Source organism: Copidosoma floridanum, unplaced genomic scaffold, assembly GCF_036245765.1.
Source record: "Copidosoma floridanum isolate Cflo_tuat_1 unplaced genomic scaffold, Cflo_Japanese_pri ptg000043l, whole genome shotgun sequence".
Taxonomy (NCBI): Eukaryota; Metazoa; Arthropoda; class Insecta; order Hymenoptera; family Encyrtidae; genus Copidosoma; species Copidosoma floridanum.
Window position 1 is genome coordinate 220,569 of NW_028321920.1, and position 26,240 is coordinate 246,808.

The window sequence follows — 26,240 nt, forward strand, 5'->3', positions numbered from 1 at the left end:
GATAAAAACGACGAGGAAATTTTAATTTCGCGAAATTGATAAAATTCGATGATGCCTCCTTTTTATGATAAAATTTAAAATATAATAAAGGAATGCATACTTTGCTACGGCGCCGTGACTCGCGGCGGTGCCTACAGAATTCGGGATAACCCTCCGTCTGCCCTCCGCCACTCACCCTCCTCGAGACATACAACACGTGCCTCGGAATGTTTTTTTTTTACTTCACGGTTTTTTTTAAATGTGCGCGCGGAAGCTCGTGCTTTTAAAGCTGACTTCCATTCGCTTCGTTCACCTTGTGGTCCATTTTCTATAGACAATATATACAAATAAATTGATAGAAAAGTTTTAATGATACCTTCTTATCAAAATTATGATGAAAGATATTAAAAAGTGAATCTTACTATATTTCGAATCTTTAGACTCTAGTTTAACTGTCAGTGGAGCTCTCCTTGCTTTTATCCTTTGACTCCTGCGATTCCTGCGCAGGTAAATCCAGACTATCCGACGAGATCCTTCTACTACTAAACCGCTTCTCTTGCTCCTCTTTGGGATCCTTCACGTTATTTAACGAGTCTGAACTAATCGATGGGTAATCCAATGTTGTTTTTAACTCCAAGGAATCCGAACTCTGGCACATGACGTTGTAGTTTCGTCCACCGTTGCCTTCCAGCTCCAAGGAATCAGTACTCGTGTCCATTAAATTCATATCACTGGCGCTTTTTGGTGGCGCTGAAAATATTAATATGTTTGTATGTAACAAAATTATATAATTTAAACGATAACTGATTATTTGATTAACGAACCTTTTACAGGAGCAGACGAAGTTGACGTTTCAGCTGCAATGATTGTTACTGGCACAGTCGGCTTATCGTCCGTAAGATCAATTTGAGATATGTCTTCCGTGGTATCGTCGTGTCGTTCTATTTTTTCAACGTTTGCTTGCGCCAATCTTATGATTTCATCGATTTCTTTGATTCTCTTTTCGTAATCATCGGATCCCGACGTGCTCGGGTTAAAGGATCCGGGTGCACTACCTTGGCTTTCAGCTTTCGCTCTGGCCAAGCTTTCGAGTTTGTACCGATTTTCGGGACTCTCGTGATCCAGCAAGTCTTCTTCCTCTCTAGCTCTCAGTTCGATCATGTGGGCTTCTTTGCAAGCTTTTTCGAGAACTTCGAAATCTTTCACCGAAGATATCGAAACGTCATCGCCGTGGCCCGATTTACTAGCGTGATACCTCCTTGGTAGACTGCCGTTACTCGATGAATCTTGGGAACTACTATGCTGCTGTTCTCGTCTTTTTGCATTTTCCTGTGCCACTGCATTTTCCAGGTGTTCAAATTCTTGTAGCGAACTCAGTGACACGTTGTCATGGTCCGTTGGTTTGAAGTACCGTTTGGCTGTGAGAATGTCATAATTGTCAGGAGTACTGCCGAAACTGCCTCTCATACTGCCAATGCTACCGATGGATTCTTTCTGGCTACCAACACTACCAAAACGACTGCTTCCGGCTTCAAAGTCTGCAACTTCTTCCTCTTTTATGTCTTCCAGAGGGCCACGCTCGTATTCAAGATCGTATATGCGAGTTTCGTTCTGTTGGAACTGCATTTCAACCCACTTTTTACCGCTTTCACTGTACTGCTCCTCGTCGGAATAAGATTGTGAATACTGATCTTCGTTGGATGCTTGAGGTGGACTTTCTTCAGATTCAAAATCGAATAGTTCAGCCGTACTTCTCGTCGATTGAGCTTGAGGCTTTTGAAGATCCTGTTTTTCCATTATAAGATTTTCCACGTCTCGATCGTAGATCTTACTACTTACGAAAGATGTGGAGCTAATACGAATACCTTTACCTACAAAAATATTTTAATGTAAACAAGACCTTTTCAAGACTAAAAGAACGCGTATTTGAGTATTTAAATACCTTCGGAATCAAACTCATCGGCTTCTCGACCAACCTCTTCTATAACAACAAAATCGTCAATAATGTCTGGCTTATCAACTAATTCAAACGAGTCGCTGTCTGGAGAGTTACGATCGGCATGTTCTTTCTCTATAACTGTTTCCAAAGAAACGCCCGACATCGATGAAGATGTCATACTCAATTGCTGTTGCAACGTCAATCCGGAACCAGGCCCATGCCCTTCCGCACTTTCTTCATCAAGACTCGATGTAGAAGTGTTCTTTACCTCCAATGAATCTGGTTCGAATGAGCAAGTTTCAGCTTTTAAATCGGACGAGCTCAAAATCGATTCATCCACAGACTCTGGCTGTTCCGAAATATTTCTAGTGGTCATGATCTGCTGTGAAACTTTCTGAGTTGTTGTACTTTTCGTAACACAGACATTTGCTTCAGATGAGACACTACCAGATTTTGAATTAGTTATGGACGATGAAGTTTCTTTATCTGTAAGTGTAGAAGAATCACTTAACTTTGCACCCAAACTTTGACCCTCACTTGATGATTCTTGAGTGATCTGTAAAAACAAAATTTTTCACCAAAATAATATAAAAGCAAATGAATAATATCTTTAATACACAAATAATTTACCACTTGACTGAAGATCATTTCGCTGGAACGTTTCATCATACAAGGGATTTCGGGATCAACTTTTAAATGTTTCTCCTCATCATCAGATACATCGTCGAAACTCTTCATATCGTCGTCTAATATGTTTTCCAGATTTTCATCTAAAGCATCTTGGTCCAACTCTGGTTCAGACGCCATAATCGTTTCGGATAACTCACTTGCGCTGTCTAGACTACCCATTTGTCCGGAACTAATTGAAGCTAACGATTTCATTGATTCTCTCGAACTTAATGTATTCATAGCGGTAAAGTAATCTTGTGAAGTTCCTTTCGAAGAATGCTCCATTGACATTGCTGCTGTTTCGTATTCTGACGCTGTAGAAGAAAGTGGGTGAGCTGCTGATTGCAGAGCCTCGACGTCAGAGGAACATGGACGACTGCTGCTCTCGTATTCACAGGATTGGTAATTGCTCTCGCCGCTACTAGAAACGTCAGCTTCACTTTCCGAGGTGATACCATGCTGACCACGAAAAGGCTTTGGTCGACGTCTAGGTGCTGGTTGAGGTGGTTGTAATGAGAAAGTTTCATCTTTTGTCGCTACCTCCGCATCAGAGCCTGATTTACTTACTACTTTTTGGGACGATGAAAATGATTCGAATGTATCTTTTGATTCTTTTTGCGAACTTTGGTCGGATTCACTTTCAACCATTATCGAAGTTTTACTCTTATCTTGTTCTGACGTTTTCTTTTCGGCGGAACTACTTTCTGAAGAACTTTCTTCCCGAGTGATTTCTGAGTGTCGGCGAGGTTTCGCTACCGGCGATGAAGAAGAAGAAAAGTTTTCTGTATCACTTCCTTTTTCGAGAGATGGTGCCTTGTAAAGAAACGGTAATTCATTTGGAATTGATTCAGGTTGAAGTTTAAACTGGAATTCCGAAGGTGAATCTTTTATTTGTATCATGTTTTCACTATTTTCACTCAACTCTTCAATGAGATCTTGCTTAGCTGCCTCAAGATTTTCTTTTACCTCTGCTATTTCTTTTTTTACAACTTGATCTAAGACTGTGATAGCATAACGAGCACTCATATTGACATTTTGAAAATCTTCCTTTTTTACTTTGTACGGACTCGTTTCCTGGTGTGAATGTGCTTTTTCACGTTTGTCTCCAACTCGTTTGTGATCGTCCCAAGCTTTTGATCGCATGTCGATTCTTCCTTCTTTATGAAATTCTGCTTTTGGAAGTTTTTGAACGCCTGTCACGCCTTGACTCCCATCTTGTTTTTTCAAATCTTCGGGATCAAATGTCTTGTACGACAAAAGTTGAACATCTTTTTTTTCTTCATTCTCACTTTTTTCATCATCCATTTTTAACAACATTTCAGATGGTTCTGGTGGATGTTGAAAGTTTTCTAAATCATAAGATTGTTTTTTCTTGTCCTCTTTATCCTTTTCAGACGTATCTACTTCAGAAGATAATTTTTCGTTTAGCGATTCACGTGATTTGTTTATGGTTTCAGAAGAATTATCAATTTTTCCAATTTCAGTCTGTACATCAAATTCTGTTTTTAACTTTTCTTTGTCTTTTGTATCTAAGTTTGCTACCTGCTCAACTTTTTTACTACTAATTGTGTCCGTTTCTTTTTTTGAATTACTTATTTCTCCAGCTTGATTTGAATTATCCAATGTTTTTTCAACTGTTTCCGATGTTTTAGTCTCATGTTTGTCTGCTACCTTTGTGCTTTTGTTTTCCTCAATGGGATTTTTTTTTAAGTCTTTTATTTGCATAGTTTCTTCAAACTGTTCTTCATATAACTGTAGCAATTCACTGTCTCTTGATTGACTAACTGCTTCAGTTAGCTTTAAAGGTTCTACCAAACTTGTAAACTGTTCTCCTTCTATAACGTTGATGGCGGTTTTTGTTTCGAAAGGTATATCAGAGAATTTTAAGCTTTCATTGCGGGTTTCCGATAGATTCGTTAATTGGGTCTCATATTTTTTTTCACTACAATCAAAACCGTCATCGTCATCTATAGTTATGAAATGAAATGATTTTGCAGCCATTTCTTCTAATCTATCATCCGTTGGTGTTTTAGCATCGTATTCTCTCTGCAGAGTATCCATTAACTCCTGACAACTAATTTCCAATTTATTTTCTACCAATTCTTTCTCCATATCAAAATCTTCTTCACTTACAGGAATCACAGTAAACTTTGATTTTCCACTCAGCTTTGTAGACTCTGACTCGTCAAATGACGTTGAGCATGTTTCTTGTATTTGCGGTATTTCGAATTTTCTTTCACCAGGAATGTAAACACCTTCTTGCTGTTGCTTTAGCAACATTTGATATTCTTCGAGTTCTTTGTCAAATGCTTCAGAGGGTTCCAAGGCTTCCGAAACTTCTATTTTTTCATCACCAATCATCCAGTCGACTGGTTTGATTTCTAATTCTTTGACTTTCAATCTAGGCGAAACAAGTGGTGGACTTTCTATTTCAAAAGAGTCTTTTTCAGTTCTTCTTTTAATGGAAACTTTATCAAAACCAAACTCTTGTTTTTTATTACCATCTTGTGATAGAGAATAGTCAATATTTGTATCTTCAGAGAATGTGACTGAACTCATGGAAATATCACGCTCTAAGGCATCTAATGAATCTATTGCTGGACTTTCGTGCAGGTTTTCTTCTTTTATTGGAACATCGTGACCTGTTGTTGAAAATTTAATCTCATCTACTTCAATTGAAGATACATCGATGGAATCCTGTCTGGACTGACTTTCAATCTCTGGTTCTAATATTTCGAGCACTCGAGCTCCAGAAAGTTCAGAAACAAATTTTCCATCAACAAGTTTTTTGCCTAATTTAGTTGCTTCTAGCGATGGCGTTGTTTCTTTTTTTAGTATCGATGTTTGTTTACCTGTTTCACCTATGTCTTTGATGTCTACTTTTTCAGACATACTTGGACTAATAGTAATATCTTCCGATAATTTTGTTTGAGATAGAGAAAGTTGAAGTGATGACGATTCATCTTTTGTTATGTCTTCACTCAAACTAAGACTTTCGCTATCTCGAATTGATTTTAATGGTGTGGGGTTAATCAAATCGTCCATGACATTACGCATTGTACTTAATTTTTGTGTCAGATCATCAGCCATCTTGTCATGAAAATCTTCAGACTCAATAGTTCCACCAGCTGGAATCGTAACGACATCGATAACACTTTTACCTGACTCAATCATCGTTTTTGTTAAATCTTTTTCTGTTGCACCTACATCTTCTTTAAAGTCTTGTTTTACATCAAATGTTTTTGAACCATCTTTAATCTTCTCTTCAAATATTGATTTTTCTAGGATTTTCCCAACATCGTCTGGTTTTGTACTTTCATCTTGTAGATCTTTTTCTAATTTAAAGTGTGTACCGGCAGTACTTTCTTTTAATAAATTTGATGTTTCTGTCGTGGTCACAATTTTTTCATTATTTTCTACACTTCTTGATTCCACACTATGTTTGCTATCTTGTCCTTTTTGTAAAGCAGAAGCTTGGACTCTTTCAAAGTCATCAGTTAAATTAACTAATGTTTTTTGAGTTACACTTTCAGATGTTTCTTTTCCTTTACTTTTTTTTTCTTTAACTTTATCGTCAAAACAATCTTTTTGTAACATCGAAATAGAAGTCTCCTTTTTCTGGAAATCTTCTTTTTCTTCAAGAGCAATAATTTTTTCTTTACCAGTATCTATTTCAGAGGACTTGACCTCTTTTTTTTCAGACAAACTTGTAGCTTTGTGGTCAACTTTAGATGTAATAACACTAGGGGATGCAATCAAGTCTGAATTTTTTAAGGCACTTGTGTTTTCCAAAAGTTCAAAGGCATCTTTTGGGTCACCCCTGAAGGTACCAGAGTACAACTGAGATATATTACTTTGTTTTTTTGTGTACTCCTGATGTTCTTGAGTGGTAATTTCTTTACTCTTTTCTGTCTTAGTCACGGTTACTGTTTCCGATTCTTTTTTCGATGATTTTTCTAAGAATTTTGGAGAAGGCAAACTACTTTTAGAACTAGATTTTGAATCTGAATCTTTTAGAGGTATTTCACGTTTCGTTAAAGATTTCGGAGATTCTTCTTTAGAATCTCTTCTTCTTGCCACAGGAGTCTTTGGTATCTCATCTTTCAATTCTTTGGAATCTCGTCTTCTAGTTAGTGAAGTTTTAAGTATTTCTTCCCTAGACGATTCTCTTTTAGGTGTAACTTTAGGAGTAAATTCTGAACTTTTTTTCGTACTACCTTTGGATTGTTCTTCTTTTGAATCTCGCCGTTTAACACCGGATTTAGAAGGTAAATCTTTGACATCATCTTTTTTCGGTGAAATTTTTCCAGATGATTCCGTCTTCTTTACCCCAGTTTTTGTTGACTCTTCACCTTTTGAATCTTGACGTTTTACACCAACTTTAGGTGTTACATCTTCTTTAGATTTTTCTTTTCTCATTATTGGTTTAGAGAGGATTTCATCTTTAGACTTTTCTCGTTTCGGAACTGCTTTGTGTGTTTCTTCTTTAGATTTTTCTCGCTTCGGCAGAGGTTTTGAGGCAAATTCGTCTTTCAGCTTTTCTTTTTTGGGAGGTGATTGAAGGGAAAACTCTTCTTTTGATTTTTCTCTCCGTGGTATCATTGAAGTAGACAATTCCCCTGAAGATTTTTCACGTTTAAAACTGGTTGATGATAACTCTTTACTATCTCGTCTACCGATCGGAGATGTTATGGAAAATTCGTCCTTAGATTTTTCTCTCCGAGGAATCATCGACTTCGAAAATTCACCTGAAGACTTTTCTCGTTTGAGAGCAGCAGATGATAATACTGTATCTTTGTCATCTTTTGGTGAAGATTTAATTAAAAATTCATCCTTGGATTTTTCTCTTCGAGGAATCATGGACTTGGGAATTTCACCAATAGATTTTTCTCGTTTAGTAGTATTAAATGGAAATCCTTTGTCTTTTACATCTTGTGGAGGAGATTTTATTAAAAATTCATCTTTGGATTTTTCTCTTCGAGGAATCATAGACTTTGGAATTTCACCAATAGATTTTTCTCGTTTAGTAGTATTAAATGGAAATCCTTTGTCTTTTACATCTTGTGGAGAAGATTTTATTAAAAATTCATCTTTGGATTTTTCTCTTTTAGGTATCATAGATTTTGGAATTTCAATACTAGATCTTTCTCTTTTGGATATAACAGATGGTAAATCTTTAGTTTTATCCTCGAGAGGACGTGATTTCACAGAAAATTCTTCTTTCGAATTTTCTCTCCGAGGTATCATTGATTTCGGAATTTCATCTTTTGATTTTTCACGCTTGGGAGCTGTTGATGGTAAGTCCATAGGTTTTTTATCCACAAGGGATGATGTAGAAAATTCGTTTTTTTTAGATTTTTCTACCTTTGTAAATTTATCTTCTGATATTTCCTGCTCAAGAGCTTTTGATGGTAATTCTATTTGTGTCTTGTCAGTAAGAGGTGGGTTAATAGTAAATTTATCTTTTGATTTTTCCCTTTGTTGTATCATAGATTTAGGAATTTCATCTTTAGATTTTTCTCGTTTAAGAGCCGTTGGAGATATTTCCGACGATTTTTTATCTGCTGGTGGCGATTTCATGAAAAACTCATCTTTAGACTTTTCTCTCCGTGGTATCATTGATTTTGGAATTTCATCTTTGGATTTCTCTCGCTTAGGAGCAGTTGATGGTATCTCTGAAGGTTTTTTATCTACTAGTGGCGATTTTGACGGAAATTCATCTTTAGACTTTTCCCGTTTCGGTATCATGGATTTTGGAATCTCGTCTTTGGACTTTTCACGCTTTAAAACTGTAGATGATAATTCTGTTTGTTTTTTATCGGTGGGAGGTGATTTTACAGAAAATTCGTCTTTTGACTTTTCTCTTCGTGGTATCATTGATTTTGGAATCTCATCCTTAGATTTTTCACGTTTAGGAGCTATTGCTTGCATGTCTATTGGTTTTTTATCCAACGGAGGTGATTTTAAAGAAAACTCATCTGTAGATTTTTGTCTTTCCGGTATTATAGACTTTGAAATCTCATCCGTAGATTTTTCACGCTTGGGAGCTGTTGACGGTACTTCTGATTTATTTTTATCTGCTGGTGTGGGTTTCACCAAAAATTCATCTTTTGATTGTTCCCTTTTTAATATCATAGACTTTGGAATCTCATCCTCAGATTCCTCATGCTGTAGAACTTTAGACGGCAATTCTACTGTTTTTTTATCCAATGGAGGCGATTTTAGAGAAAATTCATCTTTTGACTTTTCTCTTCGAGGTATCATTGATTTCGGAATTTCATCTTTTGATTTTTCACGTTTAGGAGCTGTTGACAGTAAATCTGTGGGTTTTTTATCTAAATGGGGTGACGTTGTTGAAACTGCATCTTTAGATTTTTCCATTTCTGCCGTCATAGACTTGGGAATCTCATCCTTAGATTTAACCTCACTAAGACCTGTACTTGACGATAATGTTTGTTTTTTATCCGTGGGAGGTGATTTTAAAGTAAATTCTTCCCTTGACTTCTCTCTTCGGGGTATCATTGATTTTGGAATCTCATCTTTAGATTTCTCACGTTTAGGAACAGTTGATGGTATCTCTGAAGGTTTTTTATCTACTGGTGGCGATTTTGACGAAAATTCATCTTTCGATTTTTCCCGTTTCGGAATCATAGATTTTGGAATCTCGTCTTTAGATGTTTCACGCTTAGGAGCTGTTGTCAGTATCTCTTGTGATTTTTTATCTACTGATGGCGATTTCACTAAAAATTCATCCTTAGATTTCTCTCTTTTTGGTATCATGGGCTTTGGAATCTCATCTTTAGATTTTTCACGTTTAGGAGCCATTACTTGCGTGTCTACTGTAGTTTTATCCAGCAGAGGCGATTTCAAAGAAAATTCATCTTTCGATTTTTCTCTTCGTGGTATCATTGATTTTGGAATTTCATCTTTAGATGTTTCACGATCAGGAGCTGTTGTCAGTACCTCTTGTGATTTTTTATCTACTGATGTTGATTTCACTAAAAATTCATCCTTAGATTTCTCTCTTTTTGGTATCATGGACTTTGGAATTTCATCTTTGGATTTCTCACGTTTCAAGACCGTAGATGGCAGCTCTATTGGTTTTTTATCCAACAGACTTGATTTTACAGAAAAATCTTCTTTCGATTTTTCTCTTCGTGGTATCATCGATTTCGGAATTTCATCTTTAGATTTTTCCCGCTTGGGAGCTGTTGATGGTAAGTTCACAGATTTTTCATCCACGAGGGATGACGTTGGAAGTTCGTCTCTGAGTTTTTCTACCTTTGAAACTTTATCGTCAGATTTTTCCTGCTTTAAAACTTTAGACGATAGTTCTGTTTGTGTCTTATAAACAAGAGGTGATGATTTTATAGAAAATTCCTCCTTTGACTTTTCTCTTCGTGGTATCATCGACTTTGGAATGTTGTCTTTAGATTTTTCACGCTTGGGAATAATTGAAGATATCTCTGATGGTTTTTTGTCTGCTGGTGGCGATTTCAGAGAAAATTCGTTGTTCGACTTTTCTCTTTGTAGTATCACGGAACTGGAAATTTCTTCTTTGGATTTTTCTTTTTTTAGAGCAATTGATTCAGCCTCTGTCGGTTTTTTATTTGTAGTAGGTGATGTAACGTGAAACTCATCTTTAGATTTTTCTCTTTTTGCTGTTGCAGACTTTGAAATCTCATCTTTAGATTTTTCACGCTCTGGCACTTTTTGTTTGGATGTTATGAGTGGTATTGCTGTTGGTTTAATATCAGTAGAAGATAGCGTATAACATACAGTTTTTGTCCTGTTTGATGGTGTAGGCTTTTGGATTTTATCAATCACATCAACTACAGATTTTTCTTGCTCAGGAGTTTTTGTTTGCAGCTTTGCAGGTTTTGCTTCTTCTAAAGATTTTTCTGCAAAGCTTTTTTCTAGGAATGTATCTTTTTGTGTCATGGTCGCAGCTATTTTTTCATTTTTTATTTGATATACACTCGTATCATCAAACATTGATTGCGTTTTTACCGTTTCATACGTTTCAATTGAAGAGCTTTGACGTAGTTGTGTTTCTGGTTTTGATTCGATAGTTTTGTCTTGTTTAATGTCTTTTGTTAAGGCAGCAGGAGTATCAAGAATAGTTTTAACTTCGATCATTTGCGATGAATCTTTTAAAGTTTGATCTAATTTTTTTTGAAAATTATCGTTCTTTGATCCTAGAGCACCAGCAATACTTTCAGGTTGTTTTTCAACTACTTGAGATACAGGAAGAATGGTAACAGACTCTTTTATTAACAAATTATGTGGTGGGCTTGTTGATATTGTATCTTTTTTTGAGTCCTTTACTAATGATTCGATCGTAGTAGCAGGAGTAATAGCGGCATGTTTAACAGGATCTCCTATTTTATCTCGAGTATCTAAAACAGAGATTTTTGAGTCTGCTTTCGACGATGCAGTTTCGTCAAGCTCTGCTTCTTTTTCTGAAAACTTTTTGAGTTCTTCTTTCGATTCCTGTTTTACAAGTATTGATAGTTGAGGAATTTCAACTTGCATTTTTTCTTTTTTAGTTGGAGAAATCATTTCAACTTTCGATTTCTCACTTTTTGAAGGATATTTCGGTGAAGTTTCCTGTTTTGATATTTCTTTCGTAGGAGAAATAGATTTTGGTGAAACAAGTTTAACTTTTTCCTCAATTTTCGATTTTGTTGTAGTAATTTCTTTTCCTTTGTCTGCTTTAGATGGCATCTTACTTGTTGCTTCTTTCGGCCTTTCAAGTTTAGGTGAAGGTTTTTTGATGTCATCTTTTGGTTTATCTTTCTTAGGTGGAGATTTAGAAAGAGGCTCATCTTTTGATTTGTCTTTCTTCGGTGGTGATTTAGAGAAAGATTCTTCTCTTGACTTTTGACGTTGTGGTATGGATTTTGGAGATGTTTCTTCTTTAACTTTAGTTGATTTTGCAGTTACCACAGAAGATTTAGATTCAACCACTTTCTGTTGCTTTGACACATTTTCTTGCATTTTGGTTGCCTTGGCTTTGCTTTCCTTATCAGTGTCAGTCTTTGTGACGGTTTTGGATTTTGTGTCTAATTTAATTTTAGTTTCACTTGAATCACTTTTTGTGCTCGTCACTTTTTTATCAATTTTCGAAACTGTTTCTTTAGAAGCTAACTCAGATGTAATCTTACCCATTTCTGTAGATTCACCTTTCACGCTTATTTTCTTTTCACTATCTTGTTTTTCTTGTTCACTTTTAAATTCTTTCGAATCACTTTTTCCAACTGAAAGTTCTTTTTCTACCTTATCATTTTTCTGATCAGTTTTATCTTTTTCAGAATCCTGCCTTTTTCCAAGTACATCTTTTCCATCTTTGCTCTTTATTCTTTCATCTTTTTTCTCTTCTTTCGCAGAGTCTTTTTTTCCAAACAGTTCCTTTTCGTCCTTACTCTTCTTTCTTTCTCCTTTCTTGGGAACTTCACCCTTGCCCATTTTTTTATCATCTTTCATTTCCTTAACAACAACTTTATTATCAAACAAAGCTATTTCTCCTCTACTCTTTTGCTTTTCACTTTTTTCTGTAGTACAATCTTTCTTTTCTTCCTTTCTTTCGTCCCACTCCTTGACATCAACCTTTCCAGTCTTATCTCTCATTTCGATTTCCTGCCTAGCCTTTTCTTCCAAAATCCTTTCCGTTTCTTCAAAGACTTCCAGAGATCTATCATCTTCGCTACTCATAGAAATTCCTGAAAGCCTAGCTGCTGCAATCCTTGCTGATTCTTGAGAAGACTGACTCTTTAGTGATTCCCTAGCAGCTGATGTTTCCTTTTGTATTTGCTCTTCGAAGTAATGCGCCTTTTCCGCAACTGTACACTCCGACATGTCCACCGAAAGACCGGCATCGACCAAATGTTCCTGATCAACGGCCTCATCCTCGCTGCGCTCTCGTACTTCACTGAGGCATTCGCTGTCGCTATCGTGATATGTCAGTTGGGAAGTGTGTGACACTTCGGATTCACTTCGTTGGAAGCTTTCACGTTTGCTACGCGCTATGTCTTCCCAAAAGCGCCGCTTTTCCGAATAAGTTTTCTTCTCAGTCGTCGGAGAGAGGTCTTGGCCCGAGTAACTAGAATCTACGGATTCTAAGGGGATGGTCGATTTGTGAGCAAGCAAACTACCAACTGCATCTAAAAAAAGCGAAAAATTATTCATCAATTTGTCCTTGGCAACTTTTTTGGTATAATGGCTATTTTCAACCTAACAATCATCGTTAAATAATGTTGTGTAAGCTTGTTATAATCATAACATTTTCTAAAGCATACACTTTATTACACGATTCAATGGGATGGATTTTTTATTGTAAGATTTAGTAAAGATACAATAAATAAACATCAGAACGATATAATAATTAACTTTAATGTATTTTACAATTCTTTAAAGGTATTTTGTTCTAATCTATGCATCACGCTTTTTGTAGTGTATTATTTATGAAATTTATTGTGACAAAACTAAAATAAGAATTTCTCAGTTCCAATGTAATCTCATTTATTTCATTCAAGGACTTGTACATCATATCAACAACATAAACAACACTTTTGTTGCACATTCTCGCAAATTTTTCGTAAAACGGGCGTCAAAATTTTCGAAAAGCAAAGAGTCAATATTTACGCAATGTTCGGTAAGCATTTTTTTTCCATGTAAGGTATCTACGATATCTTGATTTTATAGTGAAAATAACTATATATATAATTTTTTGTTTATACAACGATTAAATAGAACATCTTGAATCATATTATAACAATGATGACGGCAACAACGGTAATTTATAATCTGTATAATTGTTCAACATTCAATATATTAATTTGTATAAATTGTACCATATTCGTCAACAATTTTTTTCATGAAATTGAGTGTCAAAATTCAGTAAAATTCATCAAAAATTTATTAAACGATTAATTTTTATGATGAAAATACATATCTATCAGATTTTCTTAAATGCGTTCCCAAATAGTCCACAGTAAAAATATGCTACTGAATTTTTATCTCAATTTAATTATAGCAACATGTATCTATGATCGTTTTTCATATTTGAATACTTTGTCTACAACAATATCAAGGACGGCAATTTCGTCTGCAACCAACAGGTAAAACACCGCCAACCAGCGATAACATTGATTATTCGTCTTGTTTCAACCCGACGGAAAAATCGGCTTCTCGCATCATTAGATTTTTCCCTAAATTGAATCTGTTTGAGATTACGTGACTAGAAACGTGGGTTCAAGAGAAAACCATCTCATCTAATACACCGTTCCAACAACGCAATCTGATTAAAAAAATTATTCATCGTCGAGTATAAAAGCTGATGCTCAACGATAGACTCAATTCCATGTAGAAAAAAAGGCACTGCACTGCAGTGAGTCAAATCAGCAGTGTAAATAAATGGCCAACGTCTCGAAATATTTTCAACTCCCACCTGATGAAAGCCACACGAAATCACCAAAGAAAAAAAAAAACAAAATTAAAATTCCGCCCCTCGAGTACACGTAGCACCCCCATTCCCCAGCTAATCGCAATCGCAGCTCGAGTAAAAAATAAAAAAGAAACCAATCCACGGAAACGCAAGTCTCCCCCCACCCCCAACACACTCGGCCTTTTGCAGTTTACTCGATGTCCTCGACATCGGTGTGACTGTCGCTGATGGCATCTTCAACGTCCCCCCGCACGGTCAACAGCTGCGGCTCCATCTTGTCGACGTTGGTCATAACGATCTGCGACGCCGCTATGAGGTCGAAGCCCTCGTAAACCGCGCGCAGCCCACAGGTGGCTTCCTCCACGTCCTCGTCGGACGCCTCCATGTCCTCGGTGTCCGTCGCCGGCACCGCCAGCCCCGGCAAGTCCGGCGTCTCGCAAGCCGGCCCCGAGGACTCATCCACGGACATCTGGTTGCGGATCTCCACGGAGAATGGCCCGTCGCCCTCCTTGGTTGTGATCATCTCGCCGTTAAAGTCGCACAGGATGTCGGAGCGCCGCTTGACGAGGATCGGCGGCTGGACCGACTCCTCGTCCTCCTCGTTGGACATCTCCTCGAGATCGGTCTCGCCCTGCTGGGCGTTGTCCACCTCGACCGCGAGGCTGCCCCGGGGCGAGGTGGCCCTGCCGGTCGGCTCGTTGTTCTCGACGTCGCTCGTGTAGATCTCGTCGACATCGGTGAGGTTCTCCAGGTAGCTGTTGCGCCGGCCGGCGCCGCAAGACGAGTCGTCGCTCGCGTCGAGGGTCACCGAGATGACGGGGCGCAACAGGTTAGCGTTGTTGGCGTGGTGGTGGTGGTGGTTGGGGGTGGTGTTCCTCGGGGTGGCAAGCTCGCCCTCGGAGTCGGTGTCGGAGAAGTGGAGCGAGGTGTTGTTGATCATGGCGTTGAGCCGCCGGCGGGTCGATCGGGCCTTGCGCTTGGCCTTGGCGGCGTGGCGCGGGCACTCGCCGTTCGCGGCGCCCTCTGAGGCCGTCACTTGAATCACGGGCGAGCTCACCTGCTGCTCCTGCATTTCTACTCCTTCTTGTCACCGATTCCGCAACGAGATCCACTTGGTGTGTTTTTTTTTTGTTTTTTGTTTTTTGTTTTTTTTTTTTTTTACCGTGTAGACGCGGGTGGGGCCTAACTGGCACTCGTGAGGGTTATTCTAGCGGGGGAGGGAGAAAAGAAATCTGAAAAACCAAAGTAACAAAAGATTGGCTTTATACGTTTTTGGAGATGTGACAAGCGATGATGATGATTTCTGGGTTCTTTGAGGGTTACTGGAAGCGATGATTTTGAAGTATACGCCGTTAGATCGAAAAGCCGTTATCGAACAAGTGCATATCGAATGTTCGTTCAACACCAACAAAAGCGATCAACCCACGCAAACGACAGATGATAATCAAATCACGATATAATATATGATCAACAAGCACAATAAAGGGGGTGGAAATAACACACGCGCACACAGCAGTTAGTAAAGAGGTATAGCAAATAAGGGCAGGACTCACGTCTTGGAACTGTCGGATGATATGCCAGCTCGGCTCCCAAGGAAAAACTGAGCCTCCGCGAAGAAGCACGTGAGCGACGATTATTACTTCTAGTCGCCTAAGGGTACGCTAGCGAAGAAAAGTAGCGCAGGTCCACGCGCAGTCGGTTCGAGGGTCAGTCGGGAGGCGACAACAACAACAAAGTACCGACTATATGTACACTAAAAAAAGGCAAATATGGACTGGATCAGAGTGAGAGAGGGGGGGGGAGGGACCTCGCGAGAGAAATTCGTTGATGCTCTTAGCGGGTAATTGAATTATTAGAAGCCTCGCGCGGTCTGGGAGCTTTTTCCATAACTGGATTACAGGCATAGTTTCATCCTTACCCCGATGGGCGTACACACAATGTTCCAGATGTGTGGAATGTGCGCGTGGCTGCGCGTTGAACCGAACTCTCAGGAACAGGAAGACGGAATAAATGGTAAACAAAGCGTATAATCATCGAATCGTTATACACACGCGTGCTCGCATTTGTATACATACTTACGCATCGGATGAGCACACCTTGAGCTTCGGTGGGTCGCTGATCGTTAATTCGGTACAAAGCTTCTGTCGGATCGACTGTCTGGTTGTTTTTTTTTTTTTTTTTTTTTTTCATTTCTTTTTCAAAACGCTCGCTACTCGTTACCGATACCAACACAACACATCCATGTGATGTATGATGTTATCATTGCGACACACACACACAATGTATCGTTACAATGCAAGCGCACGCGATCGCTGATGGATGTTTAGTTTTACCAATGCCGTTAGAAATGTGCTCGTTATTTTTTTTTAAATGTATCTTTGTTAGTTGGACGGGTGTTGGATTTCCTCTTGCACGCTCATTTACGTATGCTCTACTTTCCTACAAAGGGGCCACGGGTAAAGTCTACCGTTCCTTACCTGGGTGCTCCTTCTGGAGGGTGTCGGTGATAAACTTCCTCTCGCCGGGCGACGTGCGCTTCGGGTAATCGCCCTTTTCGTCCGGATAGTCGAGCTTGTAGCTCGACTTGAGCAGCTCCAACTTTTCGGCCAGTATGTGGGCGTCCTCCATGGCTGCAGCGTATACGAGATAATAATTTTAGAGGAGTGGCGTTAAATTTGCCCGCGCGAGAGTGGAGAAACGAACAGTAAAAGGGTATACCTTTGTTTTTGTCCTTGAAGGTGACGTCGGGGAGGACGATGTTGAGGACGCAGAGTGGCTGCTGGGCCGGCTCGCCCTTGGCGACTTTCGGCTCCCGCATGAACATCATCCGCGCCACGGGGTCGAGCTGCGGGTCCTTGACCTTCACCTGGAACGACAGCCTGTTCTGCCGGAAGGCTCTGAACGTGAATTTGAGCTGCTGGCCGGACTTGGTGACCGGCACCAGGTTCCCCGTGAACTCGATGTAAAGATCCTTGCCGTCCAGCGTCTGAAGCGAAAGTCCAGGGTTACAGAAAGGGGGGGGGGAAGAAAAAAGATTCGTTTACCTCGACGTCGCGGCTCTTGACGATCTCCGAGAACTCCTCTTGCTTCTCCAACGTGTGGATGCCCTCCTTGCTGTCGGTCATGCACAGGATCCTCAGGATGGCTTCCACCTCCTCCATTCGTTTCGAGTAAATGACGAAGCTGCGAAAACACCCCGGTATTAACACAACATATACGCTCATCCCCAGTAAAAAGTAACAAAAGGACCTGTGTCCAACTGACTTTGTGACAAACGGCACGAAGAGGGACTCGCGGTAGAGATCAGTGGCCATTTTGGGGACCTCCTGGATGTTCCTGCAGTCCATGAGCCAAAAGCGTGCCGACACCGTGGTGGTGAAGGACACCCGATCGTTGGTGAAGTTCAGAGGCGTCGAGCCCGTCACGTCCTCCCACTGGGCCTCGCTCGTGCCACCGGCGATGCTGCACAGCAGCCGTAGCGTCGGCGTTTCGCCGCCGTAGTGGTTAATCATGCCCTTGTTGGCGGCCCTGGGCACCGGCAGCGTCAGGCTTATCGGCTTGTGGAACTTGCGCCGCCGCGGCTCTATCGTTATCACCGGGGACACGGCCACGCAGTTGCCCAGCAGTTTGGCCGTCAACTCGGCCGGGATCACGTGGGCCTGAACGTTATACACAAGGGGTTTTTTTTATTTAATGCCGATTTTTTCAAGGATCGGTTGATAAATATGAATGTACCTGCAGGCCGACTTTGATCTTTTTGGTCAGAGCGCCGGGCGGGAAGACGGCCTGGACCTCGTCGGCGACGCTGGAGACCAAAATCCCGCCTTCGGACCCGATCACATGAACCTCCTGTTTGATCCGCGTGACCACAGCAAAGTACTGCGGGAACTCGGTCGTCATTATTCGCGTTATCCTGCCCGAATGGACGGTGCTCATGTGGGCGTCTAAAATGCGATTGGAATTTGATTACGTACATCAATTGGATACAATTTTAATGTGAAAAAAAAATAAAAAAAATACATTAATAAATTGTTGTACCGTAAGGGGTATTGAGCAACGAGTCGTTGCCGTCGTTTTCGGTGGAATTGTCGTGTTCCTTCCAAGTCTCGCCATTTTCGCTGCGCAAAATGATGATTTCCCGTTCCTTGCCGGCCACCGAGGCAAAATGGGGTATGTCGATCAAGACGGGTCTAGGAAATAACGGGACACATTACATGCATATTTCTTTTTGTTTTTTAATTTCTCAAAGTAAAAACGAACCCCAAAAAGGAGGCACCAACGGGTCCCATCTCGATGACGCGGGTGGCGAGTGATTCGCCTTCCATCAACGGCGGAGGATTGGTCATTTTGCTGGGTTTCACGAGTCTGCAGGTCACACGGATCGGCATCGTCGCGCGCCTCGGCGGCACGATTAATCTGATACCGCTGTGTCGGCAACCCTTCATGGTGCCTCCCCGAGCGTCCACTAGGAAGCTCACGAGGAACCTGCAAATATTTTTCATTTTTGACGATTGTTGGTTGTTTTTCGGTAAACATTAAAATTGCTTTTATCTTTATGACACAGTTTTTAGCATCAACACTACATGAATTAATATTACTTTGGGTTAAGAAAACTATACATGGGAATAGAAGCAGAGAAATTGATAAATAATCAAGTGCAGTTATGACCAAGAGTGCATTCGTGCGCATGAATTTTTTGCAGAAGATTGATGTATACTAACGATTTAAAATGAGGTCTGGTGATGCATGAAAATACAAAAAATTTTCTAGTGTTAGTAAGTTGTGTCTATAGCATTAATTTTCGATGATTTTTTTCTCAAATAAATTTAAAAACGTAAAATCCTTACTTCGAGTAGTCGCTACTGTCAAAGTTCTCAGCAGAACAATAATTGCTACTTTGAACAAAGTCCTTGTGTTCTTGTTTGGAAACTGTAAAATAAATGCAAGAAATATCGAATGAATTGTCAATATTTATCAATATCCAGAGGGACCAAATCAAGCCTCACTCACCCTGTCTGTGAATCGGGTCATCCCTCGTGACGTCGATCGGCAAAGAATCGTCCCTCAGATTTTTCATCAGATCAGCGGTCAAGTACCGGTAAGGCTGTTCGCTCATCAGAGCATCCGAACCTGTCGAGCACAACAAATCCTCTATGCACTACGTTGTGAGTATCTTTTCGCCCACGTGATTTGTGGAATAAAAATTTTCACGAAAACGAAAAATCGGCATGGGAATCGGTACGAACCTCCTTCGTCGTCGGAATCTGACATGAGACTCGTCTCTTGTAAGCTCTCCGGGGCGATGACTTTGTACTTTTCCTCCCAATTCTTGTTGTCCGGCGTCACGCCGTCGTAAGACAGGCCCTTCAGTACTTCCATCACCGAGATGTACCCCAATTTTTGGGCTACGTTGAGGGCAGTCAATCCGTCCTGCGAAACGTGAGTTAAAATTTTATGATTTTGCAACACAACAACAAAAATATGGTCCAAAGGTTCGAAAAAAAAAAAAAAAATTAAATTCAAAATTACATTGGTGCGAGCACGGTGTGAAGCATTGCCCTCGACAAGAGCAGAGACGATGTGAGCGTGTCCCTGCTGAGCAGCCTGATGCAAAGGGGTGTAGTTTTGTTTGGTCTTTACGTTTATCTCGGCTCCGTGCTTGAGTAGAAAACGCACCATCGACAGGTTTCCAAAGTGGGCCGCCTGTACAGGGGTTGATTTAAAAAAAAATCATTTAAAAATAAAAATAAAAAAGGTGTATACAATACGTAGGAAGCCCGTTTGTAAATATTTTCTGTTGGCACCCAATTGACTTGTTTTGAAATAAATTTATTTCTTCGTTCACTTAATCAAACTCAAAATAGTTAAAGTAATTACTTGAGGGTCAGTGCACAAGCACACTATCAGTAAGAGCTGATCAAGGAGTGAGAATAACAAACTCCAAACTGTTGGATGTTTGTCAACCTCGCCAGGCTCAGTCTATATCGTTACGACGATCGTTACAGACTCAAGTAATCATGTAATTTTTCGAGTTCGCCGTACAGACGCAATGAAAATCAACCGAAAAAAACCCTTGAAATATAGATGCGGCGTTCTTTGATGTTAGTTTGACAATGGCACTTTATGGACAAAAAGCCGCTTGTAGCGCAACATTCCGGGAACAGCCGGGATATTGGTGGGAAAAGAAATCTCAGTGCGAAGTAATAAGAGAAGGGTATATTGACCACGTGTATGGGCCTATATCCGGTCTCTGTCTGGCTCTCGACGTGGGCCCCGTTCTTGACGAGGATCGACGCCACCCTGATAAAGTCCTCTTGGGCGCACAGGTGCAGAGCCGTGAGGCCATTTTTGGCCCTGTGGTTGGGGTCGGCCCCGTGCTCAATGAGCAGGTTCGTCATGTCGTAGTGGCCCTTCTGGGCGCTCAGGTGCAGCGGCGTGAAGCCCGCCTTCGACTCCACGTCCGCCTTGGCCCCGTGCTCGATCAGAGTCATGGCTATGTCCATCTGCAACGGCCCAAGCGTACACTTTATTCAACGTTCTTACACTTGCTTCTAGCCGGGTTATTGTTTTACCTGGTTTTTACGGGCAGCCACGTGCAACGGCGTCTGGCCGTTTTGCGAGGCGAGGTGCGGCGAGGCGCCCTTCTCCATCAGCAACTGCGCGACGTTCGGGTGGTCGTAGTGGCAGGCCAGCAGCAAGGGAGTTATGTTGTTCTGAGGCAAAAACACGATATGATTATACATATATATATATATATATCGTCCAAGTGTAAAATAATATACCTTTCCTTGGGCGTCGAGTTTGCCCTCCTTTTGCAGCAGTATCTTGGCGACGTTCATGTTGCCGTACTTTGCGGCCACCGCCAGGGGGGTGAAGCCGTTTTTCGTCGTCGCCGTGACCGACGCGTTGTTGTCCACCAAAATCGCTGCGACCTGCCAAAGTACGACCAAGGGTGTGAGCGACGCGCCAACAGTGAGGGTTTTTCGTTAGTCGTGTGAGTATATTTGGACACGGTTAATGACGCAACTTTGTGAGCGTATATATATTTACGGTTATTGGGGTGAAAGTACAAAAAGCACCTTGGTGAATAAAGGCAGGATATTAATACAAATACCTTACCTGTCCCGCGGGGGCATGAGAGCCATGAAAAGCCACTCGTGTCAACAAGTGTGTATCAACAACTATTCTGCTTGTGCACTCAGCTAAATAATGGGGAGTGCATGGATATATATATATACTTACGACGATTAAAGTGAAAAAAATAAAATGTACATGTTCAATGTTGAGTGAGGTGTCGCAAGAAGCTGATGGAGAAAAAGAGTGAAAAATAAAACGTGAAACAAAGTGATGTACAAACGAATAACAGCTTTTATTGTTATTATTATTATTATTGTTTACGGGTGAATTATAAAATAAATCGATGAAACAAGCAAAACGTCGCAAGTACAGAAATTAAAAGGTATCGTTGAGTTGAAGTGAATTGACAACGAGAAAGAGAAAAAAAAAAAAAACATAGTCATCCGGTGGACGAGAAGTAAATTGAAAATCGGTACGATGACATAAAGTAGCGTAAGGGTGGATATATTGCGCGTGTGACTGTACAAAATATATATATGATTCGGCGAGAAAAAAGGAAACGGCGGCGGTTTCAGCGACGAAAGATGAAATCTTAAAAATTACGGTGTAACAATGTTACGCAGGGGGCAGTTCGGGCGGGTTGTATTTTTTTCTCGTTTCTCATGGGATGCCGGATACCGTCGACGTACAAAGTACACTCAAAGTACAGTCCATCATAGCACACACAGCTCACATATACATTTTCACAGTGGGTGCACCCAAAAATACACCCTAACAGCGTCGTGTCGACAAAAAAAAAAAAAAAAAATAAATAAATAAATAAATAAAAAACGCGGCAAAACGAGATGAGGTTCATCAGATAAGGTACTCGCGGCGCCGGTTCCAGTAGAGGAACCTCAGGTTACGCAGACTCACGAGCTCGGCGATGCGACCGAGCTCGAAGCGCTCGGCGTCCGTCATTACCTCTTCCTGGCCCTCCTTGGCAGCTATGTGCAGCGCCGTGTACATGTCCTTGGTCGTCGTGTCCACGGCCGCCCCGTGCTGCAGCAGCAGCATCACTATGTCCACGTTGCCCAGACGCGAGGCTGCGGACAATTGGTTTTTTCTTTTCTTTTCTTTTCTTTCGCTCTAAACAAATTTTGGACACTTGGCTTACCTATGTGCAGAGGTGTCTGCTGTTCCTGTCGCCGGAAGGGAAATTTTCCAAAAATTAATCCACGCCATTTTTATTACACCATCGTTTCAATAAAAAAATAAAAAAAAATTAAAAAAAAAAAAAAAACCTATAAAGAAGAATAAAACGCCTCACCCTCGCGCGGGCGTCAACCTTCGCCCCGTTTCTCAGCAGTATCCGTATGATGTCGGTCTGGTTGGCCCGGGCGGCGAGGTGCAACGGCGTTTCCCCGCGCACGGTGGGCACGTCCGGGCTCGCCTCGTGCTGCAGCAGGTAGATCACGATGTTCATGCAGCCCATGAAACTGAAGCACAAAGTATGCTCACGGGGTGGACCATTATTTTTTGTTATTTTATTTTATTTTTATTTGTTTGCCGGTGCAAACCTGGCGACGTGGAGCGGCGTGAGGCCGGACTCGGTGGTGGACTCGATGGACGCCCCGTGTTTCAGGAGCAACTCGACGACCTTTATGTGGTTCTTCTTGCAAGCGATGTGGAGGGGCGTGAACCCGTTGAGGGCCCGGGCGTTGGGATCGGCCTTACGATCGAGCAGCAACTTGGCCACCCGCACGTGTCCACAGTGCGCTGCCACGTGCAGCGACGTCAAGTAGTCGATCGTCACTTCGTCCACGGGGGCACGGTGGTACAGGAGCACCCGGACGGCGTCCACGTGGTCTCCTTGGGAGGCCATGTGCAGCGGCGCGAGGCCGTTCTGATAGGGGGAGGGAAGGAAGTTTTTATTTCCTACTTTTTCCAATTGTAATGATAAACCGTTGTACCTTTGATCGGGCGCTGATGGGCGCCGAGCTCTCGAGGAGGGTCGTCACGCACTGTTCGTGGCCCGATCTTGCGGCGCAGTGCAACGGGGTCAGGCCGTCCCTCGTCTTGGCGTCTATGACGGCCCCGTGCTCCAACAGGATTTTCACCATGTTGTTTTTCCCCCATTTCGCCGCCACGTGCAATGGACTTATGTTGTGCTGTAACAGTATTCCGATGATGTATACAGGCTTTTTTTTTTTGACGCACCAAGTAGAAACAGTCGAGCTGTGGTCAGACGGCAAATCGAGTTCCTTTTTTGGTCGCGAGCCTCTTACATTTTAATTTCCAAATGACCGATCGATTAACGCGTCAATACACGTATCTCTTTCCTCGGCGCTCCGTGACACGTGACAATTAATTACGGCAGCGCAGCGAGAGATCGAAATGTATAAGTTGAAGAAGAGGTACATTGAGACAAAGGGGGAGGGTGGGGTGGTCGATTTACCTTGGCCAAATAATTAACATCGGCTCCTCGTTTGATGAGTAGCCGGGCGATGTCTTCGTTGCCGTAATGAGCGGCTATGTGCAGCGGAGTGAAGCCGCTCTTTGACGTCACGTCCGGCTTGTGGTCGTTCTGAAAAGTAACAACAATCGCCGTCACTGTGCTCATACCACCTCGAGCGTGCGTTTCATTATTCTTTTTGCGCCTCGTTTCGCTCGATCGCGTTCCAATAGACGATTACGCGTATACGCGGTCAGAAGCGAAGCGCAAACAAAAAAACAATTAGCTCCCATGAACGGGCAACAAAGGGTATAAATAAATTGTGGAAAAAAGAAAAATAGAGCGAAAAGGATGAAAGGTGATCCGATAATCGATAAAGTCGCTTTGTTTTCTCACCTGTAAGAGTAAATCGGCTGCCTTGCAGTCGTCCTTTTTCGCGGCTATGTGCAGCGCCGGCAGCCTCACTTTGCCCTTCGAGTCGTTCTCCAATAGCACGCTGACTACCTTGTCGTGGCCCTGTTGCATCGCCACCGCCAGTGGTGTAAAACCATCCTGGGATAAACCGGCGATAAGTTTAAGGTTGCTTCATTTTTTTCAACAAAAACGTCGTTTATACGTACCTCCGTCGCGAGACTTTGGTTCGCCCCGTTGCCGAGCAGGATCTTGACGGCTTGGTCGTGGTTCTCTTGGGCGGCCATGTAAAGCGGCGTGAATCCATTTTGCGACTGGATATTCACGGCGGCGCCGTATTGGATGAGAATGGTCACCACCTCCGATTGACCAGCTGTGAGGATGAGACGACGTTAAAATACATTCATGGATGGGCAATGTAGTTTATGGCAACTCAATGGGGTGATAGGAATTTATATTTAATCCTCGAGTAACCCGAGGGAACAAGCATTTATTTTAAAACAGAAATAATCCATTGAGCGCAAAAAAAAAAAAAAAAAAAAAATGAGTTTCCTTCGAGTACAGTCGAGATCTTTCACGCGAGAGAGGAGAAAGTTTGTTGGGTGGGTGGAAGAGTAGGGGTGATTCATGTACAACCTAGGGACGCTATGTGCAATGCGGTGTTCCCCTTTTTCGTGGCGGCGTCGACCTTTGCGCCCCGCTTCAGGAGTTCCGTCACGATCTCCACGTGGCCATCCTTCGAAGCCAAATGCAGCGCGTTCAAGCCGTTCTGAAACCAATGCGTCATCCATTTTATTCACGTTATACTTGCCCCTCCCTCCCTTTTTTTTTTTTTTTTGCTCAATAAATTCAGCTTTAGCCGCCATTCGATGAACAACCACGATTTATCCATCAACTGCCGAAGAGAACAATTAATTGTTCGAATCGGTGGTGTATGACAAACAAAAAAAAAATTAATTTCCAATTGCACGCCTCAAACGTGTCGTTTCAATGCACTTGCATCAACAACCTTGTATTTATCATTTAAGTGCGTTTTCTTCGTTTTTCAAAAAATCTTTTACCCAAAGAAATTATTCAATTACACGTAAAAACGTCAAAGCCAAGGTCACAAAGTAACTCATCATTATCAGAATATTCATTGTTGCGTGATAAAATGTACGTATAGTATGAATGAAAAAACAAAAAACTTACCGAGTTGGCTGTGTTGATGTCGAGGTTAGTGTCGAGGTACTCGACGACCTTCTCGAGGTTACCGGACCGCGCGGCCCGGAGAAATGCCGTGGTGGCGTCGCTCTGCAAAAAGATAATTGCCAATTATCTCTTGAGAAAGAAAAAAACAAAACAAAAACTTGTGAGGGGGGTGGGGGGATATCGCACAGGACTGAAGAGTTTAAAGTCACCTGTTTCGCGATGGATCAACGGGGGACGATCGGCTTTCTGGGCGGATTCCCGTACACGTGTACCCCTTATCTCGCGACATTGTGCCGATCGACTCGAAAATGGTAAACGCGCCAATGAAAGAAAGTTTTATCAGCTCCGACTGCTTCCTCGAACGAAAATCAGGAGTAATCGCGTAGAAACATTGGCAATGCATCCCAACGGAGGAACTTGTAGCTGATGTATAAGCTTGCGAGTGCATTGAGGGGAAAAAAATGCATTCGCTTAAGCCTCTTATATCTTTTTTTTCTTTTACATCCGCGATCCGTTTGAAGAGCTCGGAGTAAAAATCGTTACGTAACGCCATTCGCCAACCCTTTTTGTACATATTATGTATATTATACGAACAGCTGGAAATTTCCTCGAAATCACCAAACCACCAAAAAACCACTTTTGTATCGATGAGAGCGAGGAAAAAAAACAAAGGGACCAATCGAAGGTAATCAACACACGGTGCAATTGTATGTGGGTGTACTTTGAGTTTCTGCCTTTTTAAGGAGAAACGGGCGAGGGGAAGTGAGTTCGGTGCCGAGCGTCACTTAATCCGTTGGTTAAACGTGAAATCGATAGTACAAGTAGGTGTACTTGCCAACGAGCCTTCAATACTTCCGCCACCCCTTAATCCCCGCCCCTTTTTTTTTTTAATTTACGTGTAGAGTATAACGCGAGGTACCCAAAAAAAAAAAAAAAACTATGGAGTGGAAAATTCGTATTACGAGCACGGAGGCGCGCCTTTTTCGTTTACACAAGTGTGTGCATATCCTACCAATGAGAAGAGTGTCGCTCTTTGACAATAAAAGCAGAGACGAGGAAGTCGTTTGGGATTGATGGTTGGGAACGGTACCCAT

General features: G+C 41.6%; 2 protein-coding genes across 2 annotated transcripts; both read right to left on the bottom strand.

Annotated features, from left to right (window-relative positions):
* Positions 1-408: 408 nt before the first annotated feature.
* Positions 409-26,240, bottom strand: LOC149373076 (uncharacterized). The gene is made up of 32 exons (XM_089597971.1): positions 26,109-26,240; positions 25,147-25,248; positions 24,592-24,724; positions 24,165-24,328; positions 23,936-24,096; positions 23,548-23,686; positions 23,063-23,260; positions 22,670-22,995; positions 22,420-22,588; positions 22,267-22,291; positions 22,074-22,195; positions 20,816-20,965; positions 20,606-20,746; positions 20,258-20,536; positions 19,563-19,736; positions 19,280-19,463; positions 19,044-19,163; positions 18,881-18,962; positions 18,755-18,769; positions 18,294-18,518; positions 18,072-18,223; positions 17,769-17,977; positions 17,298-17,692; positions 17,078-17,216; positions 16,737-17,019; positions 16,511-16,663; positions 8,014-12,750; positions 4,259-7,887; positions 2,549-4,132; positions 1,922-2,474; positions 791-1,850; positions 409-728 (listed from the first exon to the last, which is right to left on the bottom strand). The coding sequence occupies exons 1-32, from the start codon at positions 26,238-26,240 to the stop codon at positions 428-430; spliced, it is 16,236 nt and encodes a 5,411-aa protein (XP_089454097.1). The 3' UTR covers positions 409-427.
* Positions 14,203-15,171, bottom strand: LOC106645469 (uncharacterized). Its single transcript, XM_014361341.3, has one exon. The coding sequence runs from the start codon at positions 15,103-15,105 to the stop codon at positions 14,224-14,226; it is 882 nt and encodes a 293-aa protein (XP_014216827.2). The 5' UTR covers positions 15,106-15,171; the 3' UTR covers positions 14,203-14,223.